At 47.7% G+C, this 27,152-nt stretch overlaps 1 protein-coding gene across 3 annotated transcripts in view; it reads left to right on the plus strand.

Annotated features, from left to right (window-relative positions):
- The window catches only part of CLN3 (CLN3 lysosomal/endosomal transmembrane protein, battenin), a 652,734-nt gene that overhangs the window by 278,486 nt on the left and 347,096 nt on the right, over window positions 1-27,152 (plus strand). For all 3 annotated transcript variants that reach the window (XR_011304414.1, XM_069652104.1, XM_069652103.1), the window contains exons 4-6: window positions 537-644; window positions 1,248-1,327; window positions 1,785-1,870. Coding sequence is in view for 2 of the 3 variants with exons in the window: in XM_069652104.1 (XP_069508205.1) it covers window positions 537-644; window positions 1,248-1,327; window positions 1,785-1,870 (274 nt within the window). In the remaining variant the exon portion in view is untranslated. The remainder of the gene's footprint in view (window positions 1-536; window positions 645-1,247; window positions 1,328-1,784; window positions 1,871-27,152) is intronic.

A 27,152-nucleotide genomic window follows, 5' to 3' on the forward strand; every position in this document is an offset into this window, starting at 1 on the left:
AAACAGCGGATCCCATTCCTACACAAAAGCTGAACCTGCTGGCTTTGCGAATGCCTGTTTTTTAAATGAGTTGAGGCCAAGCTCCTATTGTCCGTAACTGGTATGAGTTGTCTGCGTTTCCAGAAAGTGATCAGCCCTCCCCAAGCTCCCTGGCACTACAAGTTGTACGTCTGTCTAATATATATGCACCCACTCCTAAGTTCGTGTCTGCAGAAGTTCGGCCAGCCCCTAACATGCCTAATAATGGCAGTGCTATTGACACGTGACAAGGGATTGGAATTCATAAAAAGGTGAGTGATAGAGGAATTCATCCCACAAAACCTTGTTATTGTAAACTCGAACTATCTGGTGTGGTTGTGTCAGCACTCTGTGTGGGTCACTCTTGGGCGACGGCCACTGTTTTCCAGCATCCCGAAGAATACGATTACCCTTTTCTCTGATACATTGTAGTTTTGAACTAGAAAAAAACCCGTAAAACAGTAACTCTTGTCCAGTAACTTAGCTTGTCTTTGGTTTCCTGCGTTTTCCCCCTGTAGGTCCTCCTCGACAGCAACGATGAATTGGAGAAGGCCATGACACTGTCCCTGAAAGCAGAGCACCTTTCCAATGGAAGCCGCTATGACTGCAACAGCGTATCCACTGCAGTACGTCCTACTGCCCCACCCCACCGAATTAATTATTCCCTTTCTTTTTTCTTCTGTTACTGTCCCTCTCGCCATTTTCTGTTGGTTGTCTTTGCCACATCCCTTTCAGTAGGCGTACTTCCCCCACTGCCCTCACTTTATCCTCGAATTACTTTGCTTGAATTTCAATCCCTGTCTTTCCTCTTTTCTTAATTTTGCAGGCCTCGTCCTCACTTTCTTCCCTTCCCTTTTCCCTCCATGCTGTTCCCCATTTCACATTTTAGCCCTGACTTTCCTTCCTGCCTTCCTTGCTTTCCTTTCTCCCCAACCCTTGTGTTTTTCAATGTTTCTCACGTTGTTCAGTTTTGGGTTTTCGATCCCTCTAACATTGCACTACTTGGCTGTTGGAGCACTTAAATCACTTTTGGTAAGGTCGCACATTGGCTCGAAGGGGTGTACATATGAGGGTGGGGCAGGGTGGCAGTAATGGGGCAGTGTTGATTCCAGCAGATCCAGTGGGATATTCCAGAGGTGAAAGGGTATGTTTTGGCAAGTGATTGGAATTCTTATTTGTAGCAGCTGCATTTACTGATCTAAATTCCTTTGCTCCCCTTTATCTCACAGGCAATCTTGTTAGCTGACATCCTGCCAACGCTTATCATTAAATTCACTGCACCATTCTACATCCACCTCCTACCGTACCAGTAAGGATTTCTCTACCTGCATGTCATGTAATAGAGGCCGCAACACTCCTTTTCATTACTCTTGCTTGTTTTCTTTCACCTTCCCTTTCCTTCATGATACTTCCAGTTTCCCTCCCCCTGCGCTTCATATCTTCCCCTCATGCCCCTTTAAGCCTATCACCCTGATTATGCCCCTTATGATGGTCACCTTCTACTCATTCTCGCTTATTGGCTCTTCTCTACCTCCATGTTCTTCTACTCCTGGGCCTTCTGCTCTTCCCTCGTGTGCAATCTTGCATCCCTTCCACCCATGCCCCACCTGCTCCTTTTGTCTCATCCCCTTGCTCATGTCTGTGCTCCAATTTAAACTCCTCGTCCCCACCTTTTTCTTCCTTTGTGTCTCTACTCCTATTCCCTTGTGCCCCTTCTTCCCTTCCATGCCTGCTGTGCCTTCTTCTGAGACATCTGTGCTTTCCAGTTTCAGGGTCGTCTTGTGCATCCTCACAGCCGCTGGGAGCTTCCTCATTGTCTCTTTCTCCTCTGGAATTGCCATGAGTCTGATAGGTAAGAACTACATTTTCCCTGAAGGGGAAACAAGCTTTGGCAATGCCAATAGTTTTGGCGTTTACTGCTTTCTTTTCATTTTGCATTTATAGCAACCAGGGTGCAAGGAAAAGAGTTCAAAATTTCAAAATGAGGATGAGATAAGGGGTGCAGTGTGCAATAGAATGAGAAGGGGAATAGAGCAAGGGAGGAAACCTTTGGCGGAGTGTGCCATTGATGATGAGCAAGAGGAAATATCACAGAGAAGAGTGAGAGGGTAAGAAATAAAGTGTGAGAAGGATGAGAGGGGATATGGAGAGGGGATACAGTGGTTTGGTGGGGGAATTGAGGGGGTAGGGTGGGGTATGGAAAAAAGGGTGTAGGGTGGGTGGGGCTAGAGAGAGTGGGGGGGTAGAGTGTGTGGTGGGGTAAAGAGAGATGGGTAGGGTTGAGTAGAGTAAGAGGGGGTAGGATGGGTGGCAGTAGAGAGAGGGGGTAGGGTGGGTGGGGATAGCGAGGGGGTACGGCCATTGGAAGGGGTAGAGAGAGAGGCACAGAGAGGTGGGGGTAGAGAAAGTTGTAAGAGCGGGTGGTGATAGAGTTGGAAGGATGTGTGGGTGGGGTAGAGAGAGTTGGGAACGGTGGGTGGATGGGGGTAGACAGAGTTGGGTTTTTAGAGAGTTGGGTGGGGTAGACTGGGTGGGTGGGCGTAGAGATATTGGGAATGTAGGGGATGGGTGGGTGGTGGTAGAAAGCGTGGGGATAGGGTGGTGGGGTGAGAGATTGGGATAGGGTGGTGGGGTAGAGAGAGTGGGGATATGCTGTGTGGGGGTAGAGAGATTGGGGATAGGGTGAGTGAGGGTAGAGAGAGTGGGGGTACGGTGGGTGGGTGGGTGGTTGTATGTAGTGAGAGGGTGGGTGGGTGGGGGTAGAGAAAGTGGGGGTACAGTGGGTGGGTGGTGGTAGAGAGTGGTGTAAGGGTGAGTGGAGTAGAGGGAGCGGAGGTAGCGTGGATGGGGTAGAGACAGTGAGGGTAGAGAGAGTGGGGTTAGGGTGAGTGGGGGTAGAGAGAGTGGGGATAGGGTGGGTGGGGTAGAGAGAGTTGGGGTTGGGTGGGTGGATGTGGGTAGAGAGAGTGGAGGTAGGGTGGGTAGAGTTTGTGGGGGTAGAGCGAGTGGGGGTAGGGTGGGGGTATCGATAGTGGGGGTTTGGCGGGTGAGAGGGAGTAGACAGAGTGGGAGTAGGGTGGGTAGGGATAGAGCGAGTGGGGGTTGGGTGAGTGGGGGTAGAGAGTGAGATTGAGAGTAGGGTGGGTGGGGGGTAGAGAGAGTGGGGCTGGGTGGGTTTTCTGGGAGTAGACAGAGTGAGGATAGGGTGGAGGGTATCAATTGAAATCAGTGGTATACAACACCCTTAGACACTTGTCAATTAAAGTACTGCAGCTGGAGTTATGCTTTAGATGCTCCTGCTGAGACAGAACAACCATTAAGTGGTTGCAGATTTAACTAGCAATAGAAGCACTGCTGCCCATGCTTGTTCTGATGAGCCCCTTTCACAATCGATCCTCTAAGCCACATGCACGCTGGAGTGGAGCTGCATAACTTGTTAACTTGTAAGTCACGTCCTGTAATGGGGACTTGCCAGAGCTTCAGCCAGGGTCTGTGTGACTGACAGTGATTGAGGGCCGGAGGAGCCGAGCGTTCTCCCTTTCGTGTACATAAGCACAACTATAAGTGCACAAACGAAAAGCCAAAGATATGGTGTTTCTGGGTCCGGAGGTGGGACTTTGTTAGGAAAAAACAATGAATTGAATGAGTTTCGTGCTGCCTGCCAATAGAAACTCGTCAATGGTATCCCAATGATAGTTACTAAAGTAGGACTTCCCCCTTGCAGGCAGTAAGTGAATCAGCAACAGCGGGCCAAGTTTTCCTGGATACAGAGCTTGCCCATCGTGCTTTGTGACAGGCAGTAGACTGTGCTTTGTAACAAAGGGCTGCATTACAGATATGGTGGTGACGGTTGTGCTGGGGATGCCGGCAGCAACGCCAGGCTGCAAATGGCTATGGCTGCAGCTTCAGCTCGGCTTGAAAAGGGATCACTCAGCAGTGGACATAGTCCGACATAAATTCAACTAACACAAAGAATTGGTGCATACAAAACAAAATGTAATGGCCATATAGTTATGTGCATTTATTTTGCTACAACTTCGGGCCCGATGTGAGCACGAGGGTGAAGGCCCAGCTGGTGGTTCAGCAATTTCATCCCCAAGCGTCAACGTTGCCATGACAGCTCCAAACTCCCCTTTCTCCTTTTTTTACAGTAGCAATGTTTTGGCAGATTTGTGACTTACGCCACAAAGGGCCACAGCCAAGAGAGCCATGTTATGAAGAGCCACCCAAAGAGAATAAGGCGGAGCCCGTCAAAAGTGACCTAAGTCCTCTAAACTTTCTAAATAATGTATCAATATCTTTCTTGTTTATGCCACCCCTCGACTGCTTCATTAGCAATTACAAGGGAATACCACTATTGCTGTGTGGATTAAGATAAATTAGCGCATGCCAATTTACATTTCTCTGATTGCTGAACCTAGCCCCAGGAAATGGATGCATGATGGGGATACCAGAATGGTGGGAAAGAGTAGGTTGGGGCAATGGCATCGAGCAGTGATGTTTTCTTATTAAGTATGTTTTTAATCTATTGAGTCATTCAACAGGACGGATCTGGTGAATTATTAATGAGGTTAACTCTTTGAAAGTCTTGTACTATATTACCATCAACGTTCATACTCCTTTTTAGTTGTACCTATTAGATGGCGCTGCAAGAGCTGCCTAAAAGCCAAAACTACTGTCATGGGTCATGAAGATAGGAGATGGGGTGTGAGGAGGGGGGACACAGCCTTTCGGTGTTGTGTGGCACCTATGACCATTCTAGTTCGTACTCTGTATGGCCATTACTACTTTTTCCCTACCCCTCTCAGCCCAAAACGCATCCCACTTAATCTCTTTGAGCTGGATTTATGCTTTGTGAGCAGCCTATGAAAGGCTGATCTAATCAAAACGTTTTATCCAAGTGTGCCTTTCATTTGAGCAGTGTGACCTTCCCATTAAAAGGGAACATTGGCAAAGCCAACCGTTTTGTGTCTTTCATAGGCAGTAGATCGGCATTTGCCTTTCACTGCCATAATATGCCGAAGCAATAACACCATTTGCCAGTTATTGCCATTTTATGGGCGGTAGTACCATGATGGTGGTGCCTAGAAAATGCTGCTCCTATGCCTACACAAAAGCCAAAACTAATGTCTTTCCCAATGCTTTTCAACTATTATGTGAGGAAAACCTTTAAAACGCTCCCAAATTGCACACATGATTTCACAATACATGGTTGTTTCTCGTATGTCATACCAATGTCGCAGAAGAAATGTAATGATACAATTATGATGAAAGTTGCAGGGGAATATTATTTCCCTTTTGGCAGAAAGTTGCTCACATGTTTCTGCACTTACGAGGGCTAGCGCATCCTTCTTTGGAGTGTTCACTTTAAGAGCGTGCACTCTCTCCAAGTTCGGTTGTAAGAGTAACAAAACATGTAATAAGAACAATTAGGAAACCAGTGACATATTTGTGCATCCTTTAGTCTGTGCCACAGAAGACAAACTCGTTCTGAGGTCTGTCTATCTCAGTTGCTTGCCTCCTCCACTTCTGTCAGGTATGTTTGTCCTCTAAATTACTTACTACTTTTTTTTAAAGAAAAAATATACTTTGTCCATAAAACTATTGTAGCATCATGCAAATCAGACAAAAGGCCCCAGAAGTGCGTATGCTACTTGCACAGTTGTGCACAGTCTAGACAAATGCCCTTACCAAGGGACTACACCCTTATAAAGCAAAAAGAGTTCCTGTAGTCTTTGAGTGTTTGTCTTTCCCACAAATGGGAGATGGGCGAGTGAAATGCTGCTTTCCTTCACATTCGGTGAATTTCAGAAACATAAGTGTGAGAAGAGGAAAGGTGAATGGGATATTATTGGGACTTTGAAAATGACATCTAAAAGGGGTAGGGTGCTGCACAAGTTATAGAACACACAATGCTGATGGTGAGTACATGATCAATTCGAGTAAGTTAATGTTTCTGAGCAAAATTATAGAATTATTGGAGAGCCTGTTTACTGTGTTGTCTTTATGTCATCTGTATGAACTGTGAGGAACTACAAGCATAAAAATAAACTGACCACGGATTTTTTTCTGTCTTTTTTTTAAAGATGGAATATTCTTAGTCGTATGATACCCAGAATTAACTGCTTCTTACTTTGAGTAGCTTTTATTGTTCAGGTCATTCATTATCTTGCTGAAAAACAACATTTCTGTGATGGAATTTAAGTTAATAAAAGTTAACATTTTGAAAAGAAAGCCATATGCCATATATGTAGACACATTTAATAGTTTAAGGGACATATTAAAATATGCAATCGGGGACAAAGGCCACCAGCTAGTGCATCGCATAATAAAGATCGAGTGATTGTCTATGAAGTTTAAGAAAATAACTTTTCTTAACTCTTGATCTCGTCTAGGAAAAAAATCCACGTTAAAATTACGAGGCAGCCTCTCATGGATGGAACATTTTATAAGGTGTTGGGTGGCTTAATATTTTTTTTTAAAAAAATGTTGTTTTGAAAAGCTTTTAACACGGGTGTTTTTCGTAGGAAAAGAATAGCCTAAATATCTCAAAATTGGCTCCCTCGATTTTCAAGATTTTTGGCACGTCAAGATTTATCTTTATCATACATGCACAGAATAAATGTGCTTCTTTTATACAAACTGTACACTTACGTGTAGAAGATGTCCATTTTGTACATGTATTCTATTATACAAATGAAAACTCACATCAGTCAGTACTGGCTTTAATGTCAGTTTGCATATGTGTAGAAGACATAAAGGAGATTTAAATTGCGTATATGTACAAAATGTAAAACTCCTATATGCCTCTTATATACACTGAAAACTGACACCAAAGTTAGACCTCACTATAATGTGAACCTTGATACGTATAGGAGCAGAAATGCGCAGAATGAATGGCATCTTATACATAAACTACACACGTGTGGGAGATGCACATTTCATGCAAAAATATATGTATGAAAACCCACATCAAAGTGAGGGATGACTTTTATGTCAGTTTTCAGGAGATGTACATTGCATACATCTAAGTACAGTACAGTACAACCCTTAAATGCTTATTTTATTTTATTTATTATTTGCATTTGTTGAGGGCTCTAAACCCAGAGACATAAAGGTGCTGGTCACATACAGAAACAGTAAAAGAGATTAAGACAACAACGTAAAGGTAGCTTAGTTTAGTTTCAGTTAGACAAAGGCAAGTTTATTGTGAAGAGTAAAGTCTTAAATTGTTTCCCAAAGACCCAGTCCGAGTGTTCCATTCTCAGTGACCGTGGTAGGGAGTTCAAATCTTGGAGGCTATGACCGGGAAGATGGAGCCTCCTACTCTCTGGCGTCTGAATCGAGGGATGGTGAGTTGGTTAGAATAAGAGGCGCATGTAGGTCTGGTAGATTGAACATTTTTGCTAAAGGTACTGAGGCGCTGTGTTGGAAAGGCATTTGTGCGTAATTGATAGCGTTTTAAAAATAATGTGCTTTCAAATCGGTAGCCAGTGTGCCTTCCTTCTGGCTGCCGAAATGTGTTCATGCTTTGGTATGTTGAGTGCAGCTCTGAGGCCATTGTTTTGAATCATTCAGAGTTTGTTTATATTGCATGAGGAGGTACCTGGAAATAGGGGATTGCAGTAATCTGAATCTGGAGCCAACAGATGCTCTAGCAATAGTCACGCAGTTGTCAGGAGTATGGAAAGGTCTACATGCATTGATTAGTTTGGATGTGTATGCCGCAGAGGAGGACATCAAATTGACCTGCGTGGATAAGGACAATGTGGCATCCAGGTGTACACCCAGCATCTTGACATTGCTGGACACTTGTATGATGTTTCTCCAGCATGGGGTCTGGCATGGATTCACATGCTCATGAATATTCCCCGTCGTCAGGCTGGGAATCCTCGGTAAAGAAAAATCAGTTTCGTTTCTGATCTGTCTTTCGTAGTAGTAACCAATCACTGATCTCTGTGTCGTACTGACCACAGCCAATGACTGCCCTCTCCCTAAACCCCGCCTCTGGCAGCCATCCTCAGATTTTTACCGCACGTTCAAGTGTTGGGAGTCCTTGTGCTTAGCTCTCGAGCTTTTGCTGCGTGTTTCGCACTTTTTCAGGTGAATTTTCACATTTTTTCGGTTAATCGAGCCTCAAGCTCCACCGTTCCTACTTCCGTTAACGGGGACCCGTTGCGGGATTTTCCTACGCCCCTCAAGGGTGAAGATTTTGTCGCATCAACTTCTTGGAGGATTCCAGAAGATTTGCGGCCTACTTCAAGATGGCTCAGGACGCAAGTTCGTCACCCGGACCCAAGCTGTTTCGCAACTGCCCTGGATGCAGGTTGTATAATGTGTTTAAGGAGGACAAACATTCACGATGCCTCTACTGTCTTCATGGGGACAAGACTCATGTAGAGAAGGACTACCAGTTCTGCAAGAACTTGTCGGAGCGGACCATGAGGGACCGTCGATCCCGTCTCGCCAGCTGGTTGGAGAAGGGCTCAACGGGTGAGAAGAAGAAGAAAGGGTCCGAGCGGGCTTCTAAGTCCTTTGTGGGCGCCCGGGCGACGGGGGCCCAACACCAGGCCAAACGCCGCAAGTCTGCTGGCTCCGGGAGCGCCGAAAGGTCGGGCTCTTTGGTCGCCAGGCAGGGCGCACCTTCCCCGGCACCGTCAACCACGAGCCAGCGCTCCGGGTCGGGGAAGAGGAAGTCCGAGACCCCGGGTAAGCTTCGGGAGAAGCCCTGTCCGGTCTCGGGAGAGGGGGAGCGAGGTGTCGCCTCTCCCCCTAAGGAGAAGGCCCAGGACGCACCTAAGGTGGTCAAGGCCCCTACCCAGCAGGCAAAGGCCTCTATCGAGGCGATCGCGGCGACTCTGGCCAAGTCGGCAGAGACCCCGCCAGCGGAGACTGCCTCCGGGACAGAGACTGCCTCCGGGACTAGAGTTTCCCTGCCGCCAAGGAGGGAATCCTCTTTTCAGCCCATCGTCAAGGCCCCCGTGATGGAAAAAGGGGGGGGGGACACGGTAGCCTCCTCGAGCTCGGAGTCAGCCTCGGAGGGGGAAGTGACCGAGGTCGCAAGGAATCTCGAAGTCCAATTCGAGAGGGTTCGATTCCGCAAGGAAGATCCTCGGGAGATAACCGAGGAAGACGACGATGGCGAGGAAGAGCAGCCTTCCCTTCCCTTCTGGCGCAGCCGGAACCTAGGCCTCAGGATAGCTCGGCAGCCATTTTGTTTGCGATCCAGTCCTTATACTCTGAGATAAGGACGAGATTACCACGGCCCAGGCCGGAGGACCCGCAACCTGGCCCGTCGGGAAGTCCTCAGAACAAGCGACGGAGGACCCAACCCTCTCCTCCGCTCGCCCCCGTAAGGCCTGCAGTTCCCTCCTCATCCTCCCACGAGTCGGGAGATGACGGTGCGGTGGGCTCGACGACGGGTTCTGACGGCGACGACGACGGAACGGGTCTCCCGTCGCACGGGCCCCTCCGCCCGACGAGATTGGCTCGTTCCACGCCAGGATCGCCAGGGCGTCCGAATTGTTCCAGCTCTGCCCGGAGGAGCAGAAAAAGGAAGGTTTCCTCTATCAGCGCCGGGAGGCCAAGAGGAAGACTGTCGTCGCGGTGCCTCTGATCGATGACATCTGGGAGGAGGGCCTGTCGGTGCTCAAGAACCCCTCCACGGCACCAGCCAAACGGGACCGGTACGAGAAGAAGTACCGGGTCCCTGAGACCGCTCCCCTGTGCCTCAGGGCCCAGCCAACGCCAGACTCGGTCGTCTCGGCGGCGGCGAAGAAGAAAGTGGCGGGGTCAGGAGCCTCAACGTCGAATTCCCCGCCGGCGAGGGAAAGAAGTTGGACGCCATGGGGCGACGGGTCATTTCGTCGGCGGCGACGCCGATCAAAGCTGCCAACACCCTGGCAATTGTGGCCCGTTACGACAGGGAGCTCTGGTTTAAACTGGCCCCCATATTGGACTTCCTACCGGACGACAAGAGGTCTGAGGCCATGGAAATACTTCAAGAAGGCGAGGTGACGTCGGACCACGCCATAACGGTGGCAACCGATATTGCCGATACAGGGTTCCGCCAGCTGGGCAACGGAGTTTGCCTACGACGACAGGCTTGGCTCCGGGCGACCGACATCCGTCAGGACGTCCAGACCAGGGTGTTGGACATGCCGTTTGACGGCAGCAACTTGTTCGGGAGGGCAGTGGACGAATCCCTCCAAGCCATAAAGACGGACACGGAGATGGCCCGCGCCCTAGGAGCCCTTCAGCAACGACGGCCCTTTCGGAGGCAGACAGGGGGCCTCCAAGGGATCCAGCGGTGGCTCGTCGTCCTACCGCCAGGCGGCGCACTCCTCGTCTCAGGAGGCCTACAGGGGTCGCGGCAAGCAGGGAGGGCCTCGCCGCCGTCGGCAAGGTGGCCAGGGCGGCAAGGCCTCCACCTCCAAGCAGGACTGAACCGGCCGTGGCGTCAGGCCCCCACCGAAGCACCCCGGTGGGAGGCCAGCTGACGAAGTTCGTCGGCGTGTGGAAGTCCATCTCCTCCGACCGTTGGGTGCTGGATACCCTGGCAAGAGGACACTCTATCGAATTCCTGAAGAAGTGCCCTCACGTTCCACCTGTGGCCAGGAAGGAAAATCACGTCCCGCAATTGCTGTTGGAAGTACGGGCGATGCTCAGAAAAGGCGCCATCGAGCTTGTCCCGAAGAGGCTCCGGGGTGTACTCAAGGTACTTCCTCGTCAGGAAGAAGACCTGATCCTGGACCTTCGTCATTTGAACAAATACATCAGGTCACAAAAGTTCAGGATGGTCACCCTCCAGCACGTGCTGGGACAGCTGGAGGAGGACGACTTTCTATCGTCGCTGGACCTGGAGGATGCTTACTTCCACGTTCCCATCCTCAGAAGTCACCGAAAGTTCCTCAAGTTCGTCGTCCAGGGACGCCACTATCAATTCAGAGCACTGCCGTTCGGATTGAAGTCGGCCCCCAGGGTCTTTACCAAGTGCCTAGCACCTGTGGCGGCTCGGCTGCGCCTGCAGGGGATTCACGTCTACCCCTACCTGGACGACTGGCTCATCCGCTCAAGGACGAGTGAACTCGCCGTCGAACACACTGCGCAGACCGTCCAGCTACTCACAGATCTGGGATTCCCCATAAATTACCCAAAGTCCCAATTGTGCCGTCGCAAGTGGCCCCGTTTCTGGGAGCGAAGCTCGATACAGTGAGGCGCCTGGCGGCACCGTCGGAAGAACGGACGAACACCATTCTGGGAAAAGTGCAGCGCCTGCTAGCCATGGACGTGGCCAGGGTGAGGTCCACCAAGTCCCTCCTGGGGTTGATGTCCTCTTGCATCTACCTGGTGCGCCTCTGCAGACTACGGATGCGCCCTCTTCAAGAATTTCTCGACGCCCGTTGGATGCAGGCGACGGGCACCTTCGAAGACAGGGTCCCCCTCAACGAGGTGTTCCGGCGGGCGATTCAGTGGTGGGGCGTTCGAGCACACCTCACAGCGGGCACGGACTTTCAGACACCGGCGTACCAGGAGACGGTGACGACGGACGCTTCCCTGGAAGGTTGGGGCGCCCACACCGGAGATCTCCACGCAAGAGGCCTCTGGCTCCCAGAGGAGAAGCTCCTGCACATCAACATCCTGGAACTCCGAGCCGTGTTCTGGGCTCTCAAATCGTTCCTCCCGTCGCTCAAGGGCAAGGTGGTGCGGATCTTCACAGACGACACCACGACAATGTTTTACCTACGGATGCAAGGAGGCACCAGATCCCCAGCCCTATCCAAGGAGGCACAGGATCTGTGGCACTGGGCGGTCGCCCAGGGGATGTTCCTGGTTCCCTTCCACCTGGCAGGAGAAAGAAACACCATCGCCGACTCGCTCAGCAGGGAGCTGCGCGCGTGTCACGAGTGGGAGCTGCGCCAGGACCGACGATGGGGCAAACCCCAAATCGACCTGTTCGCAACAGCGACAAACTCGAAGTGCCAGAGGTTCGCCAGCAGGTTTCCCCAGCCGAGAAGCATGGGCGATGCGTTCTCGTTCCCCTGGGATGGTCTATACCTGTATGCGTTCCCTCCGTTGCCGTTGCTGCTTCGACTCATCAACCAGTTCAAGAGGTCCCGGTGCAGGATGATCCTCGTCGCACCGGCGTGGCCGAGGCAGATCTGGTTCCCGGACCTTCTGGACTTGTCAACGTCCCCATCCATCAAGCTGTCGGCGGACGCGGATCTTCTCTCCAGAGAAGGAGGCGCCATCTTCCACCACGACCCGGCGTCGCTGAACCTGCAGGCTTGGCTCCTGCAGCGCTAGAGTTTGGAGGGTACGATATACCAGCCGACTGCAGAGAGGTTCTTGCAAAGGCCAGGGCGTCCTCGACTCTCAAATGCTACGGTCACAAGTGGAAGAGGTTTTCTATCTGGTACCGAGCACAGAATCTCAACCCCCTACGGATTACGGCCCCTCAAGTGCTGCCGTACCTGCTATCGCTGGCAAAGGCTGGGCTGGCCCATGCCTCCATTAAGATTCATCTGGCGGCTATCTCCAGATATACCAGAACCACAGGACGGACGTCCCTGTGGTCCCATCGACTGGTAAAAGAGTTTATGAAAGGACTGTTCCGGTCGTTCCCGCCGGTGAAGGCCCCGGCGCCGGAACTTAACGTGGTGCTGACCAGGCTCATGGGGCCCCCATTCGAGCTGATGCACTCCGCACCGATGAAGTTTGTGTCGTGGAAGACTGCATTCCTGGTGGCCATTACCTCTGCACGACGAGTGGGAGAGATCCAGGCCCTATCCTGCAAAGCGCCGTACTTGACTTTCCATGCCTCGAGGGTGGTGCTTAGGACGCGCCCCTCCTTTATGCCCAAGGTGCCGTCAGACTTCCATCTTAACGAGCCCCTGGTGTTACCTGTTTTCTTCCCGTCTCCTTCGTCGCCGGCCAAGAGGACTTTGCACTCGCTGGATGTGGCTAGAGCGCTGAAGTTCTACGTGGACCGCACGAAGAGTTTTCGGAGGACATCACAGCTGTTTGTGAACTTTGGACCTGTGAATCAAGGGAAGGCTCTCTCGAAGTCTTCTATTTCCAGATGGCTCTCCGGCTGCATCATGCTCTGCCACCGGTTGGCTAACCGACCGCTGCCGGGCCGCCCGAGAGCCCATTCCACCAGAGCGATCGCTGCCACTACAGCGTTCCTATCTGGTGTACCCCTGCTAGACATCTGCAGGGCTGCTACGTGGAGATCGACGCACACCTTCACGAGATTCTACTGCGTCGATCGGGACTCCAGGGAGGAGCCCAGGGTTGGCCAAGCAGTGCTGCGCATCCTGTTCGCTTAAGGTGAGCCTGGTGAGGAGGTAAGAGACGCTTAATGTTGAGTTGTTGTATTGCTTAATGTTGAGCCTTTTTGCCACCCCCCGTGGTTGTGCATGTGTGTACTGCTATGTATTCTTATATTCATGAGCATGTGAATCCATGCCAGACCCCATGCTGGAGAAGGAACAAGTTACTTACCTGTAACTGTTGTTCTCCAGCATGGGTCTGGCATGGATTCACATGCGAACCCTCCCGCCTACCCCTCTGCGGCTCTTCACTTGGTCATACTGCCACTGTACTTGCTACCAAATCTGAGGATGGCTGCCAGAGGTGGGGCTTAGGGAGAGGGCAGTCATTGGCTGTGGTCAGTATGACACAGAGATCAGTGATTGCTTACTACTACGAAGGACAGATCAGAAACGAAACTGATACTGATTTTTCTTTACCGAGGATTCCCAGCCTGACGACGGGGAATATTCATGAGCATGTGAATCCATGCCAGACCCATGCTGGAGAACAACAGTTACAGGTAAGTAACTTGTTCCTTCCCTCAATGGTAAATAATTTGTAGGATTGGTCCACTTTATCGAGTGGTGTTTGGGAGCCGACCAGGAGGAGTTCTGTTTTATAATCGTTTAGTCATAAGAAGTGGTCTGCCATCCAGACCTGTATGGTGTTGTATAGTGATTGTAAGCTGTTGGAGTCTGTAACCAGTGCAGATTTGGAAGTGGGAGTATTTGACTCGCTCTTTTTTAAAGTTGGGAGTAAAAATGTAAGTCCCAATTCTCAATGGGAGTATTTTATATGTGGGTAAAAGTCAGGGGCGTAGGAGACACATAAAATCTGGAGGGACAGGGGTCTTCTTGGGGACTTTTGCTTTATTTATTAATTAATTTATTTATTGTGTTTTAGTCAAAGAACTCACAAAATTAGAATTAAAATATCAGTACGTATTAAATTACACATATCACTATATAAAACAAGAGAAAAGAAGAAAAGAAAACAAGAAAATTAAAGGATGCAGTAGCAAAGAACATGTCTTAGTATGTTGCATTTCCGGATTTTTCATCTGACTATGAGCTCATGGTAAGAGAGAGGAAATAAAAATTACTTCCAGTGGGCCATAGCTAGGACGCCAGCTTGTTAAGGAGCAGATCACCTGTAAGTGGACTCCTGCCAAATAAAGGAGTTGAAGCCTTTTCTACCAACTGCATGTTGCTACTTTTTTTGTGTGGGGGCATGGAGACGTGTATGTCTCTTGGAATGGAAAGATGGGGGTTTCAAAGAAAGAGGAAATCTTGTTTGTACCTCTGAGTAAGCCCTGTTATGGGAGTAGAGGGACCATGTGTGTGATGTTGCTGCTTTGACTGTCTTCCGGGGGGGTACAGCAAACAAGGAGGATGAGCGATTGCAAGCCCACCCCCTTATAAGCACTCCTCAGGTCCGCGGCCGGATGTGTCGGACCCGGGGGATGCCTAGTAGGTGGGGTGTATGTGGACCCAGGGGGTCGCCAGAGGGGCAGCCCGCTATGTGTGCTGCCCCTCTTCAGAGCCTAGCCTTTCCTTGGCTTTTCTTATTCTGAATGCAGAGCTGAACTCCGTTCCTTTCTCGTTTAACATTTGCTGCAAAGCCTGATCTATTTGATTCTCTCATATGTTACTAGGACGACAGAGCCTGGGTCCTCTGCCCTGTTACAATATTCAAAGAGCCCCTCTGGCCTTTCTTTGCCTCTCCCTTGTCTCACTGCTTGCTTGCTTAATAAATACCTCCTTGCTTGAACACTCAACATATTCTCCCTAACACAGCAAAGGCAGCTGCAGTCTGTCTTAACTTCTATTTGGTGCGTGTCTTGAATTGGCCTCTTATTTCCGCTTTTCTGTCTAAAGGGTAAAGGCATTTGTCAGTCACTGCCATGATGGTTCTACCTGGCCATAAGAGGGCAACAGCTAGCCAATATTGGAAGAACATGGGCATATTATGCCAGAGACTTGCAACTGCCTTCCTAATGCCGACACAAGAGACACAACTCTTGCCTTTGTTTCTAAGATTAATTCAGTGGATGAAGAAACGCAAGAGCACACATATTGCTTATAAAGGAAGTGGATGATGTCACACTTGGTTAAGACATTTTGATCACGCCAGGAGCTAATTTCCAGCTGCAATTAAGCGATTCCCTTTTAGACTGCTGGTTTTAAATAACATTAGTATCACCTGGAAAGCACAGAGGTTGCTCAACAGGGTTCCTGGAGCATGAGGGGTACCCTACTCGTGGGCATGGATGATTGGAGGGCATTCTTGCCCTGTTTTGGAGCCTGGCCCCTACAGCCATGATGGGGGTGGGGTCTATTACTTTTGGTTGTACGTACCCTTTGAGGGTGGGCAGACATTGCCTCCTGCTTTAGCCCACTAACAGCTCTGCTTTGCAACTTTATCACACATACATGTCAGGTGGCATGTAACTCAGTGCTACTAATGTTATCAGCCTCAGAAGTTTGGAATCATTTGCAACATCACCTGGGGTACAGGCTTGCCACCTGAGACTTACCCATGTCTGAGTCGGCATCTGTCGCCCTGTGTGGAAGACACACAGAAAGAGCAGGGCACAGTGCCCTTGTGGTTTTTTCACACTTCTTCCTCGGGGTGGGAACAATTCACTCCGCAGAGAAAGTGGCACATGCTGGGCAACATTCTCCCACTTGGACAATGTCACCCAAAGAGCGAAATTGGCCATTTGAAATACCTCTGTCGACTTATTATTGCACAATCCACACTGATGGGTTTCAGCACCTGCTTAACTTGAGATGGAAATTAAGGGCATTTGTCAACGCACTCAAGAAGCACAGGACACCCTCTTACCAGCGACATGTCATGCTCACTCATTCTGATCACGAATTGGCATTTATCTGGGGTCATGTTAAATGTATTTATTTATTACATGTGTAGCATCACGCAAAACCCGCAAGCATCAAGGCAAAAAGTAAACTGCATGGAGTGGACCACTTCCATTGGTACACAGTTTTACTTTTCTGCCACAAAATGGAAGATTTTAGGGTAAAAGGCAGGTGAAATCACATTGCTTTTCCACTTTGGAAGTGTGTAAATACCTCACGCAATTAGTGATTGCTGGCGGAATTGACAATGGCTTCCTCTGGACTACGCCCGCTTTTACCAGGTTTCATTTCCAAGCAGATCCCATCGGAATCCCTTTCCTTATTTCCAGCATGAGAATCCATGCTGGCCGTAAAGCCACATTTGTCTGGTGGAGCGGGAAATACAGGGGGTCCTGGTGTGTCTACTCGGCTCCTGAACTCCACCCAGAAAATGCACGAAAATCTGGCCAATTAGAAAAAGCAACAGTAATAGTGTTTTCCACCACTTTTTCTGAACCAATTGACCTGGAAAATGGTGTGTTGCATCAGAAGCTGAATGCATTCACTCTGCCTATTATCCCACCGGAAGATTAAGCCAGGTGCTGAACATAGGTGTTACATATTCCTGTGCACAATCTGCATTTGGAGAATTAACTAACTGAGCTACCTTTCAAATGATATCTCCTGTGGGGCTTTACCATCTTAACTCCTTAACTGCCATGGGTATTTCCCCCCAGTGCCAAGGCCTTTTTTGGTGATTTCGGTATGTTGCCATTCAATCCCTTGTAACTTCTTTGTTACATGCGATATCTCAGCCAAAGTTGGCCCCTTTTTTCCCACATGTAGGCGGTCGTAACGCCACCCAGGAATCCTAGTTTTCTGTAGGGGGGGTAAGAGAAAATAACCAAAAAGGAGAACATTTGTTTTTTTTTCAGAAAATGCCAATAAAATGTTGTACAAATTAGCCTGTGGTGTTTTCCTTGTAAGAGCTAGGAACAAATGGTTTGCTGTGCTGGATTCGCCATGTTCCAGGCTTTCAAGAACACATTGTGTGGAAACCAAAATAACATATTTTGAAATGCTAATCAGCCGTTTTGTGAGAGGTAGGTGATTTTGGCGTTTTTTGTCCAATAGGACATGTGTGGACGGAATGGAAGAAAAGGGTAGGAAAGCTGAATGGGAATCCAGAAAGGCATACATTTCTGAAAAGTAGACAATATTCCAAGTTTAGGAAGGGGCGATTTGCACAGGTCAGGCAACAACTATGTAGGGAAAGATTCCATAGTTTGGGGGGAAATCGGGAAAATGACAGAAAAAAACACTATTTCCGCACATTTCACTCACCGAAACACGCAGCCAACAAAACATGGCCTACCTTCCCGCGTTCCCACAGGTTTCCCGATGAAAAAGGTACCTCACATGTGTGGGTGCACCTACCTGGGTGCAAAGGGAAAAGCCTAAAACACTGGTAGCCCCAAGTCTTTTCGCACAGCAGATTTTCATGACTTTTGCTCATGTGGGCAACCTACAGGTTTGGGCCTAGGGTGTTGAAGACACGAAGGAAAACATGGAATCCCATGCATTTCCGAAGAGAAGACACCCGTGGGAATCCACAGAGGTCTGACTTGCACGAATTGCCCCATAATTTATGACCCACAATCCTTGACAAAATCTGAAATTTTGTGGAAAAAACACAATTTTCACTTTGGGATTGTGGGTAATAAATTGTGGGGTGATTCAATCAAGTCAGACCTCTGTGGATTCCCACGGGTGTCTTCTTTTTGGAAATGCATGGGGTACCCTGTTTTCCTTCGTGGCTTCGACACCCTAGGCCCAAATCTGTAGGTTGTCTCCCCAAACCCTTTGGGGGTTACCAGTGGTTTAGCCTTTTCCCTTTACACCCAGGTAGGTGCACCCACACATGTGAGGTACCATTTCTGTCTGGACACCTGTGGGAACACAGGATGGTAGGACATGTGTTGTTGGCGGTGTGTTTCAGTGGGTGGCCAGAGTGAAATGTCTGAAAATTGTGTTTTTTTCACCAAATTTCAGAGATATTTCCCTCTGCCCACCCACCGAAACACGCCGCCAACAACAGATGTCCTACCTTCCCGCGTTTCCACAGGTGTCCCGACAAAAACGGTACCTCACATGTGCGGATGCACCTACCTCAGCGCAAAGGGAAAAGGCTAACCCACTGATAAACCCAAGCCTTTCGGCAAAGCAGATTTTGCTCATGTGGACATCCTACAGATTTGGGCCTAGGGTGTTGAAGCCAGCAAGGAAAACAGAGAACCCCATGCATTTCCGATAAGAAGACACCCGTGGGCACCCCCTTTCCACTAAAAACATCCATGGTGGTTTAGTGACCTCACACCCACCCAAAACAAGTTTTAATTTTTTATATTTTTGTTTTTCCTCTTTCCTAGGGGAGATTGTGCTAGCAATCTGCCCCCAGGAAGGGCTACATGAGATGCCCCCCATCAATTTTGGGTAGGGAGAGAGGGCCACCCCCCTTTCTACTAAAAACATCCATGGTGGTTCAATGGCCCCCCACCCCCACCCAAAACAAGTTATAATATATATATATATATATATTTGTTTTGCTCTTCCCTAGGGGCAGATGGCACATGTGTGTGACCATCTGCCCCAAGGGGGTGGCAAAACGTACTGCCCCAAGCTTGGGGGGCAGGGTGGCTCTACCAATATTTGCAGTGGCCTCTCCCCTCACCCCAAATGGATGGGGGTATCTCATGTACCCCTTCATAGGGGCAGAAATCTGCCACCAGGGAGGGCTACATAAGGTGCCCCCTCATCCACTTAGGGTGGGGAGGGAGGGCCGTACCCCTTTCAAACACAAAAAATCCTGGTGGTCTAGTGGGCCCCCCCACCCAAAACAAGTTATAATATATATATATATTTATTTTGCAGTTCCCTAGGGGCAGATGGGCACATGTGTGTGGCCATCTGCCCCCGGGGGGGGGGTCAAAACGTACTGCCCCAGGCTTGGGAGGGGTGGCTCTGCCAATATTTGCAGTGGCCTCTCCCCTCACCCCAAATGGATGGGGGCATCTCATGTACACCTTCCTAGGGGCAGAAATCTGCCTCCAGGGAGGGCTACATAAGGTTCCCCATCCAATTGAGGTGGGGGGCCACCCCCCTTTCAAAAATCCCTGGTGGCTAGCGGTCCCACCCGCACCCACCCCACCCAAAACTGTTTTTAAAAAATATATTTTTTTTGTTTGTTTGCCCTCCTTCCCTGGGGGCAGATGATCACCCATCTGCCCCCAGGTTATTGCCCCCATGCTTTGGGGGACAGGGGGGAGAGGGCAGCTTACATAGTAAGCAGCCCCTCCCACCACTTCAAAAATAGATCCCTGCACGACACACCCAACACATATTCTGGGGGGAATAAATGACATTACATCCCCCCCCACTTAAAATTGTGCCGGGGATTTGTCCCCCCCATGTCCTTCGCCCATGGTAAAAGTATGTTTTAACTGAAAAACCGAAATTTTTTGTAATTCTTTCTTAGCACCTAGTTATTCATCCGCATAAAAAAATACAGGTTTACTTCTTCCCATCAGGCAGAAATGATAGTAGTGTCTTCCTGTGGCAATACGTGCACTACTGGTCCAAACATATCCTTGGAGCTTTGTGGGTGAAAGCTATTTTTTTGTTGGGAGTATTTGTACTCCCTATTTTTCATTTCTGGGAGTATTTGCCTATTTTTAGGGAGTAAAAGTGGCAGGTTCACCCCTTATCTGTAGGGCTGTCTGTTGCATAGTCACCTGTTAGGGGAGGAGGATCTGCGTGCCGTCCGCAAAGTTTGTGTAGGAAATTCCATTCTCATCAGGCAGATCAAATAGGGGTTTCGTAAAAATGTTGTAATGGGTCGGGGAGAACAGTAGCCTTGTGGGACGCCACACGTGACCAGGGCTGGCACTGCTGCATTAGCTGAGAACACTCTCATGGACCTGTCTGAGAGAAATGAGGCAATCCAGGAGATGGCTCCTAGTGATAAGTGTGCCTCAGACGCCAAGTGGTGACACAAGGTGTGGTGGTCCACAAAGTCGAAAGCAGCTGACAAGTCAAGCAGAAGCAGTACAGCAGTACTGCCACTGTCTTTGCTATCCTCCAATTGATTAAGGTCCAACTGTGCTGTTCCAGTGCCGAAACCCGGCCGGAAGCCTGATTGGCGCAGGCCCAAAAGGTGATTAGATTCCAAGTAGGACTAGATCTGTAGGTATGCCGCACGATCCAAGATCTTGAGAAAGGTGAACGTAGTGATGGGACGGTAAATAGTGGGGATGGCTGGGTCTAAAGTAGGCTTTTTTAATAGTGGCAGGGCCCATGCGGTTAATGGGCACAAAGCATGAGGAAAAAGAGGTGTTGATGAAGGTGGTCATGAAGGGTGCGAGTAGTTCGGCACATTCTTTGATGATTGGTGCTGGGCAAATATCAGCCTGACATTGAGATGGTTTCAGACCTTGGATGATCTGAATAACCTCCCATTCTGTGAGTGGTTTAAAGTAAAAAGTAGGCGGGTTGAGTAAGGTTACATGGGATCTGGAGATAGCAGGTATGACACTGCTCAAAGTGTTTTTCTTTCTGAGATTATTTTTTTTTATAGAGAATCAATATTTTGGAGTAGCACATTTTGTATATTAATACACCAGGAGCTATCGTGGATGCAGTCAGTTGAGGGGAACACACTCGAGCTTCCAATTCCCGCAGTATGATGAAGAGTTCTATAGCACTAGAGTCGGCTTTATCAATACGGGTATTACAAGTGGAGCTCTTTTCGTGGATAATGGCCTTTTTGTATTCGTTGGCTACCTGGGTGAAACAGGCCTTATTGGGTTTGGTTGGGTTTTTATTCCACTGCGTTTCAGCCTCTCGTTTGCGAAGATGGAGGGCTTTAAGGTAAGGAGAACACCAGGCATTGCGGTGGGGAATAGCTTTGGCTTTACGCAGTGTGAGGGGAGCCACAGTATTGATAGCCTGTGTGATTGTTGAATTGTACAGGTCTACTAAGGCAGTCGGGTCACTGTCTGAAGTCTGCAGTTGGAGTAAGTTGCCTAACAGCGGTAAATTGCTCTTTTTGGTGAAATTGCTGTTGCTACGTTGGCAGTTGGGGTAGAGGTGGGGCAGCAGTCGGCTGGGGTCTAGTGACGGGTATAGAGAAAAGGATGATATTGTGATCAGCCCAGGAGCAGGGTAGATTGGGTGTGATAGCAATATGGCAATTCAAGTCGGCAAATAACAAAAATAAGTGGGCACCACTTACACTTTTAGAAAGTCAATATATAAGTATTAGGCACTCAAAAAAAATTGAGTCAAAAAATAGACAAAAGTTCGAATGGATGCTTACAGGAGCTGGCTGTAATAAGTCTGGAGACACCCTGACTCATGACCTCAAGAACCAAAAGAGGCTAGATAAAAAATCTAGTCACACAGCCGCTCTCCGTGCCAACCCTACACGGGTGATGTGGTTTAAACATAGATTTAAATGATAGAAATGTAAGTTCTTTTCTTCTAATGCATAAGTTCAATAAAGAAACACTGAATTCCAAGTAGTAGTGGGAGTAATATGTTTATCAAAAACATGAATTCAAAAAGTGAAAAAAAGAAAAGTCACTAATTGTGTCTTAGTGAGGATTCGGCTGCCACTTCTCGTATTTTAAATAGACTTCATATACCAATGCATTTCGGAGCATATAGCTCCTTCATCAGGGTGAGTCTAATCTAATAACATAAAATAAAAATATAACACATAACATCAGAAATAACACAATATGTTAACATGAATCACAAAAGTGAAAGAAGGTAAAAAATTAGAAATCACATACCAAAGAACAGATGAGGGTTCAGGTCAGGTTGGAATATGTAATAAAAAATAAAAATAAAAAATAAAGAGTCAATGGGTGAAAGTAGCGTAAGGAATATGACCATGTAAATAGAGGGAAAATAATGTAAATGGACTCACGAGAAGTGTTTGGCCACGTAGAAACAAGAATCTACAATCTAAAGCAGATGTGTGGTCTGCTGCCGGTAACAGCAGCGTGCAGAATGCAGCCAAATCGATAAAGCTGTAAGAAGCAAAAGTGTGTTTTAAGAGGAGTTAAGGAAGCGCAGTGGCGCTGTGATTAAAAAGGACTGTCTTCAATGGTTACCTGGAAGACAATCAGGGTCTGTGCCGGCTAGAGAAACGCCGTTCTGCATCGCTGTAGGCAAGCGTTGCTAATGGTAACGCTGCTATAAATACCCACGTGATCGCATCGCATCGGGAGAGCAGCGCGATGCGGCACGTACAGTTAGGAGACTGCATAAGAGATATGTAGGCATATATGGAGCTTAAGATACAATTATCAACACTCTGGTGAATTAAAGAGAAAAAGTGGATAAAAGAAAAATGAAAATAGTATGTGCAAAAATATATTAGACATAGAAAAAATACTATAGAAAATAGACACCAGGGATAGTAATAGAAGAACGAACATATAACTACACAGGCACCAAAAGTTGCAGCCCATATAAAAGTAAGGGATAGTAAACATGCATCCCAGCCGTGGTAGGTGGCACCGAAGGTGTCACCTTGGGTCCCAGACGCGCGTCCGGGAAAGGCTGCCTTGATGCATGGGCATGATATATGCAATTAGTGTGGCAATTTAGAAGATTAGCAGATGCTTAAATAACGACTCAGATGATTTAGAACACTATATGGATATTATCAATATCTAAGGATACTGGCATAGGCAACATTGGTCCTGGCATTATGTTGAGGACCACATTAGATGTCTATTAACAGTCAAACCATTGCGTGTAACATGCAAAATCATCAATGATAAATGCAAAAAACATTATGTAATGTCACATGGAATCAACATAGATACATCAAATTCAAAGATAACAATGATAATTGATTTCTTCATTTAGGCCATTGGGATACAAGCTCCCCAGTCTATCAATCCAATATGTCTCTCTTTGGTTAAGCCGAAGGCCCAGATCCTCATGTGGATTGACTTTGTTTAACACTTCAAGAATCAGAAATCTGATTTGAGTCAAATTGTGGCGTTTCTCGCTCCAATGGCAAGCCACTGCTGAGTTGGAATTAGAGTTACGTATGCAAGAGCGATGTTCGTTCCAACGCACTTTAGCTGCTCTCATGGATTGGCCAACATAATATTTCCCACAGGGACACTTTATTCCATAAATGATATTCTCGCTATCACAAGTGCCAAATGTCTTCAGCAAAATCTTATTGCCTGTGCTGGGATGGTATATGGTGTTGCCTTTGATGACTAGGTTGCAATTAGTACAATGAAGACAAGGGTATGTCCCCGTGCGTTGAGTACTAGGTTCTTTCAAGGGAGGTCTTGTGTGTACTAGTTCATCGCATAAATTCTTGCTTCTTTGATAGGCAAATACCGGTAATTGAACAAACAATTTCTGTACTCTAACATCATTCTTAAAGATATTCCAATGTTTCTTAATGGAATTCGTTATCTTGTTGCTCTGAATGGAGAATCTTGAGACATATACCGGTGTTTGTAGCTCCCTTTTGGGTTTAGTGGTGCCGGTTAGCAGTGTGTCGCGATCAAAAGTTTGTACCCTTTGGGACGCTGAGTTCAGTTCTTCCTCTGTATAGCCACGTGCTAGAAATTTGTTTTTCATTGCTAGCTGTTGAGCTAAGCATTCTGCAGGATCACTCACTATTTTTTTCACTCGTAAGAGTTGACTGTATGGTAAATTCTTCAGAAGGCTAGGTTGATGAAAACTGAGACGGTGTAAAAGATTGTTGCGATCGGTGGTCTTGCGGAACAAAGTGGTGTTGTAGCCAGTATCTTTCTTGACAATGCAAACATCAAGGAATGTGATATGTTCTCTAGATATCTCGCTCGTGAATTGAATGCGTGGATCGATGCTGTTAAGATATTCAAAAAAGACCATGAACATATCGTGAGTGCCTGTCCAAATTCCAAATATATCATCGATATAGCGTGACCATAGGTAGATGTACTGATTCCACTCTTGCTTTTTTAGTACATGCTCGGATTCAAATTTGTGCATGAAACAATTAGCATATGATGGTGCCATAGTGGCACCCATCGATGTCCCTGAAGTCTGTAAAAAGAACTTATTGCGATATTGAAAATATGAGTTCTCTGCAATAAATTGAAGAAGAGTCAGAATAAATTCTTTCTGTGCACGGATAGGTGGCGATTCAAGTAAGAGCCATTCAACAGATTCGATGCCTAGATCATGGGGAATAGATGTGTACAAGCTCTTAACATCGATTGTGAACATAAAATGCTCTTGATTGAATATTGTGTCATTGAGCTTCTGTAAGAAGTTGGGGCAGCAGTCGGCTGGGGTCTAGTGACAGGTATAGAGAAAAGGATGATATTGTGATCAGCCCAGGAGCAGGGTAGATTGGGTGTGATAGCAATATGGCAATTCAAGTCGGCAAGCCAGTTGAGGATTCAACTCTTGGCATGAGTGGGGCTGGTGATATGTTTAGGCAAAACCCAGCTCTTTAAGAGAATTAGCCAGGGGTGAGGCCTGTAGATCTGATTCATCATTGAGGCCAAGGTTGAGGTCACCAAGGAGTATGGTTTTAGATGAAAGTTTGGCGCTGGTGAGGAGGTGTCTAGCTTTAAAACTCCCATCAAAGTTGAACCTCAATTTAATGGGCATTTTCATACGCATAGGAGGCGCATAGGACATGTGCACTTGACGACTGCATGCCAAACAATCATGCTCCACATATACGCCATACACTCTCATGCCAGACACTTACATACCAACCAATGCCTTAGCCCGCATGGTGTTATGATACAAACACAGCACACACTCTTATGACACACGCTTTTCTGATCCACAGGTATGGCACACATACTCTTACGACACACAGACACTTATGACACACTTAAACTTACAACACACATTGGCCCTCATTAGGACCCTGGCGGAGTGGGTTTCCGCCAGCGCTAATCGCGGCGGACCCGTCCGCCGTACTACGAGTTCCCTTAGCGCCATGGAGGTTTTCTCCGCCTGGTTTTACCGGGCGGAGAAAACCATGGCGCTAAGGGACCTCGTTGTTAATTACGCCGCCGTACTTTACGGCGGCGTAATTAACTCCTTCCCCACTCCCATTATACCCTATGGGGCAAGAATGGGGAAGGGTAAAATGGGGATTGGGGATTTACCGCTCCGCCAAGGTCGGCATGGGGTTGGTAAATCCGCCAACCCCCATGGCGCTATCGACGGCTTTCCGCCGTGCTTCGCGGTGCATTTAGCACCGCGAAATCCGCCAGGGTCGTAATGAGGGCCATTCACTCTTATGACACACACACTAACTTACAACACACACACACACTTTTACGGCGCACACACTTATGGTACTTAAACTTGTGGCACTCGCCCTTATGACACGCTCTTACACCAAGTATTCTTTCCCCTTACGCACTTACAGCACAAGCTCCTACAACAAAGGATATTATGACACACCCCCAAAATCAATGTAGATCTTCTATACGCGCTGTACATGTATGTGTAGCGGATGTACATTTCTTACCAGTACACTAAAATATCTATGAAAGCTCACATCTGAGTCAGGATATGTACGAACTATACCACTCTTACATGCCTCCTATCTGTATAAAAACTAATGCCAAAGTGAAACCTCACTTTAATTTGCATTTTCATATTTTTAAGGAGGTGTATAGTATGTGCATTTCATGCCTTAAAAAGGGCAGAGATCATCCTTCTCATAATATGTTTCTCTGGCTGGCTGGGAATATGTGAATGCCATTATGAGGGTTATGGTGGTTTTCCAAAGCATTTGGCCTGTTGCTCTTCCTTGTATAACGCTTTGGCAGGGCAGGCCTGTTGGGGCCCCAGAACTGTCTCCTTCTCTGGGGTTACTGCGGGAGAGGCTGTTGCTTTTAAGGCTGATGTGACTGTTCCCTACCTAGAGGTGCCAACAAAGGCATTCCTGTCATAACAGAAAACATCCTGCTCACACAGCAACAACAGCATCTAACATATCTAAACCCACACTCTGTTATCTTAGCAGCATGACAGCAGGTCATGGAATTCTGACATTTAATGATCTCCATACATCTTTGAGGAAGTTGCAAAGGGACATCCACGCCAAATACAAAAATGTTTTACTACGAGTGGAGGAGGTTTGTTATTTGGTGTGGAACACACAATATCAACCCTACAGATTGCATAAAGGTACATCTGGCAGTTCTGGCTGCGTACACCACTTCACAACACATGTGTCTTGGTGGGAAGTTCAAGTAGGTCATGAAATCTTTGATGCAGGGCTTAAACGGCTCTACCCACTGGAAGCTAACTTGGGATTTACACACTACCCTACATCGACTCATGCTTTCACCTTATAAAACCATTTCCAAGTGCTCACTAAAACACCTAGCATACAAGGTAGCTTTCTTAGTGGCAATGGCTTCTCTCAATCACATAAGCAAATATAGGCTTTGTCGGTCAACAAACCATTTGTGGCCATGCACAAAGACAATGGGGATTTTAGAACTCCTCATCGCTCCCCACCAAAATGTATCTTTTTATTTCACATAAATCAATAATTTGAACTACCAGTTCTAATTGGTTGCATTCTCCCACAGATTCTTCCTCTAAGATTTAACTTAGACAGTGACAGCTGGTACTGACACTTATGTTGCCAGCAGGGATGCGATGTGTACCTTTTTGCAAACTCTCCCTAATGGTCATTTCCTTGGCTCTGAAAATGACAACGTCCAGCTCGTAAATGTAGAGAGCTAACTATGTCCTGTGCATGCACTTCTACGGTCACAGGTTCTTTCTCAAAACTACGTCATTATCGAAAACAATGGCAAAGACTCAGGATTCAAGTGATTAAGGCATTGCGCTTCCTTCCCTCCTTGGACAAGGAGCTAGGAAAGAAAT

This window comes from Ambystoma mexicanum, chromosome 3p (assembly GCF_040938575.1).
Source record: "Ambystoma mexicanum isolate Mex_15411 chromosome 3p, UKY_AmexF1_1, whole genome shotgun sequence".
Lineage (NCBI taxonomy): Eukaryota > Metazoa > Chordata > Amphibia > Caudata > Ambystomatidae > Ambystoma > Ambystoma mexicanum.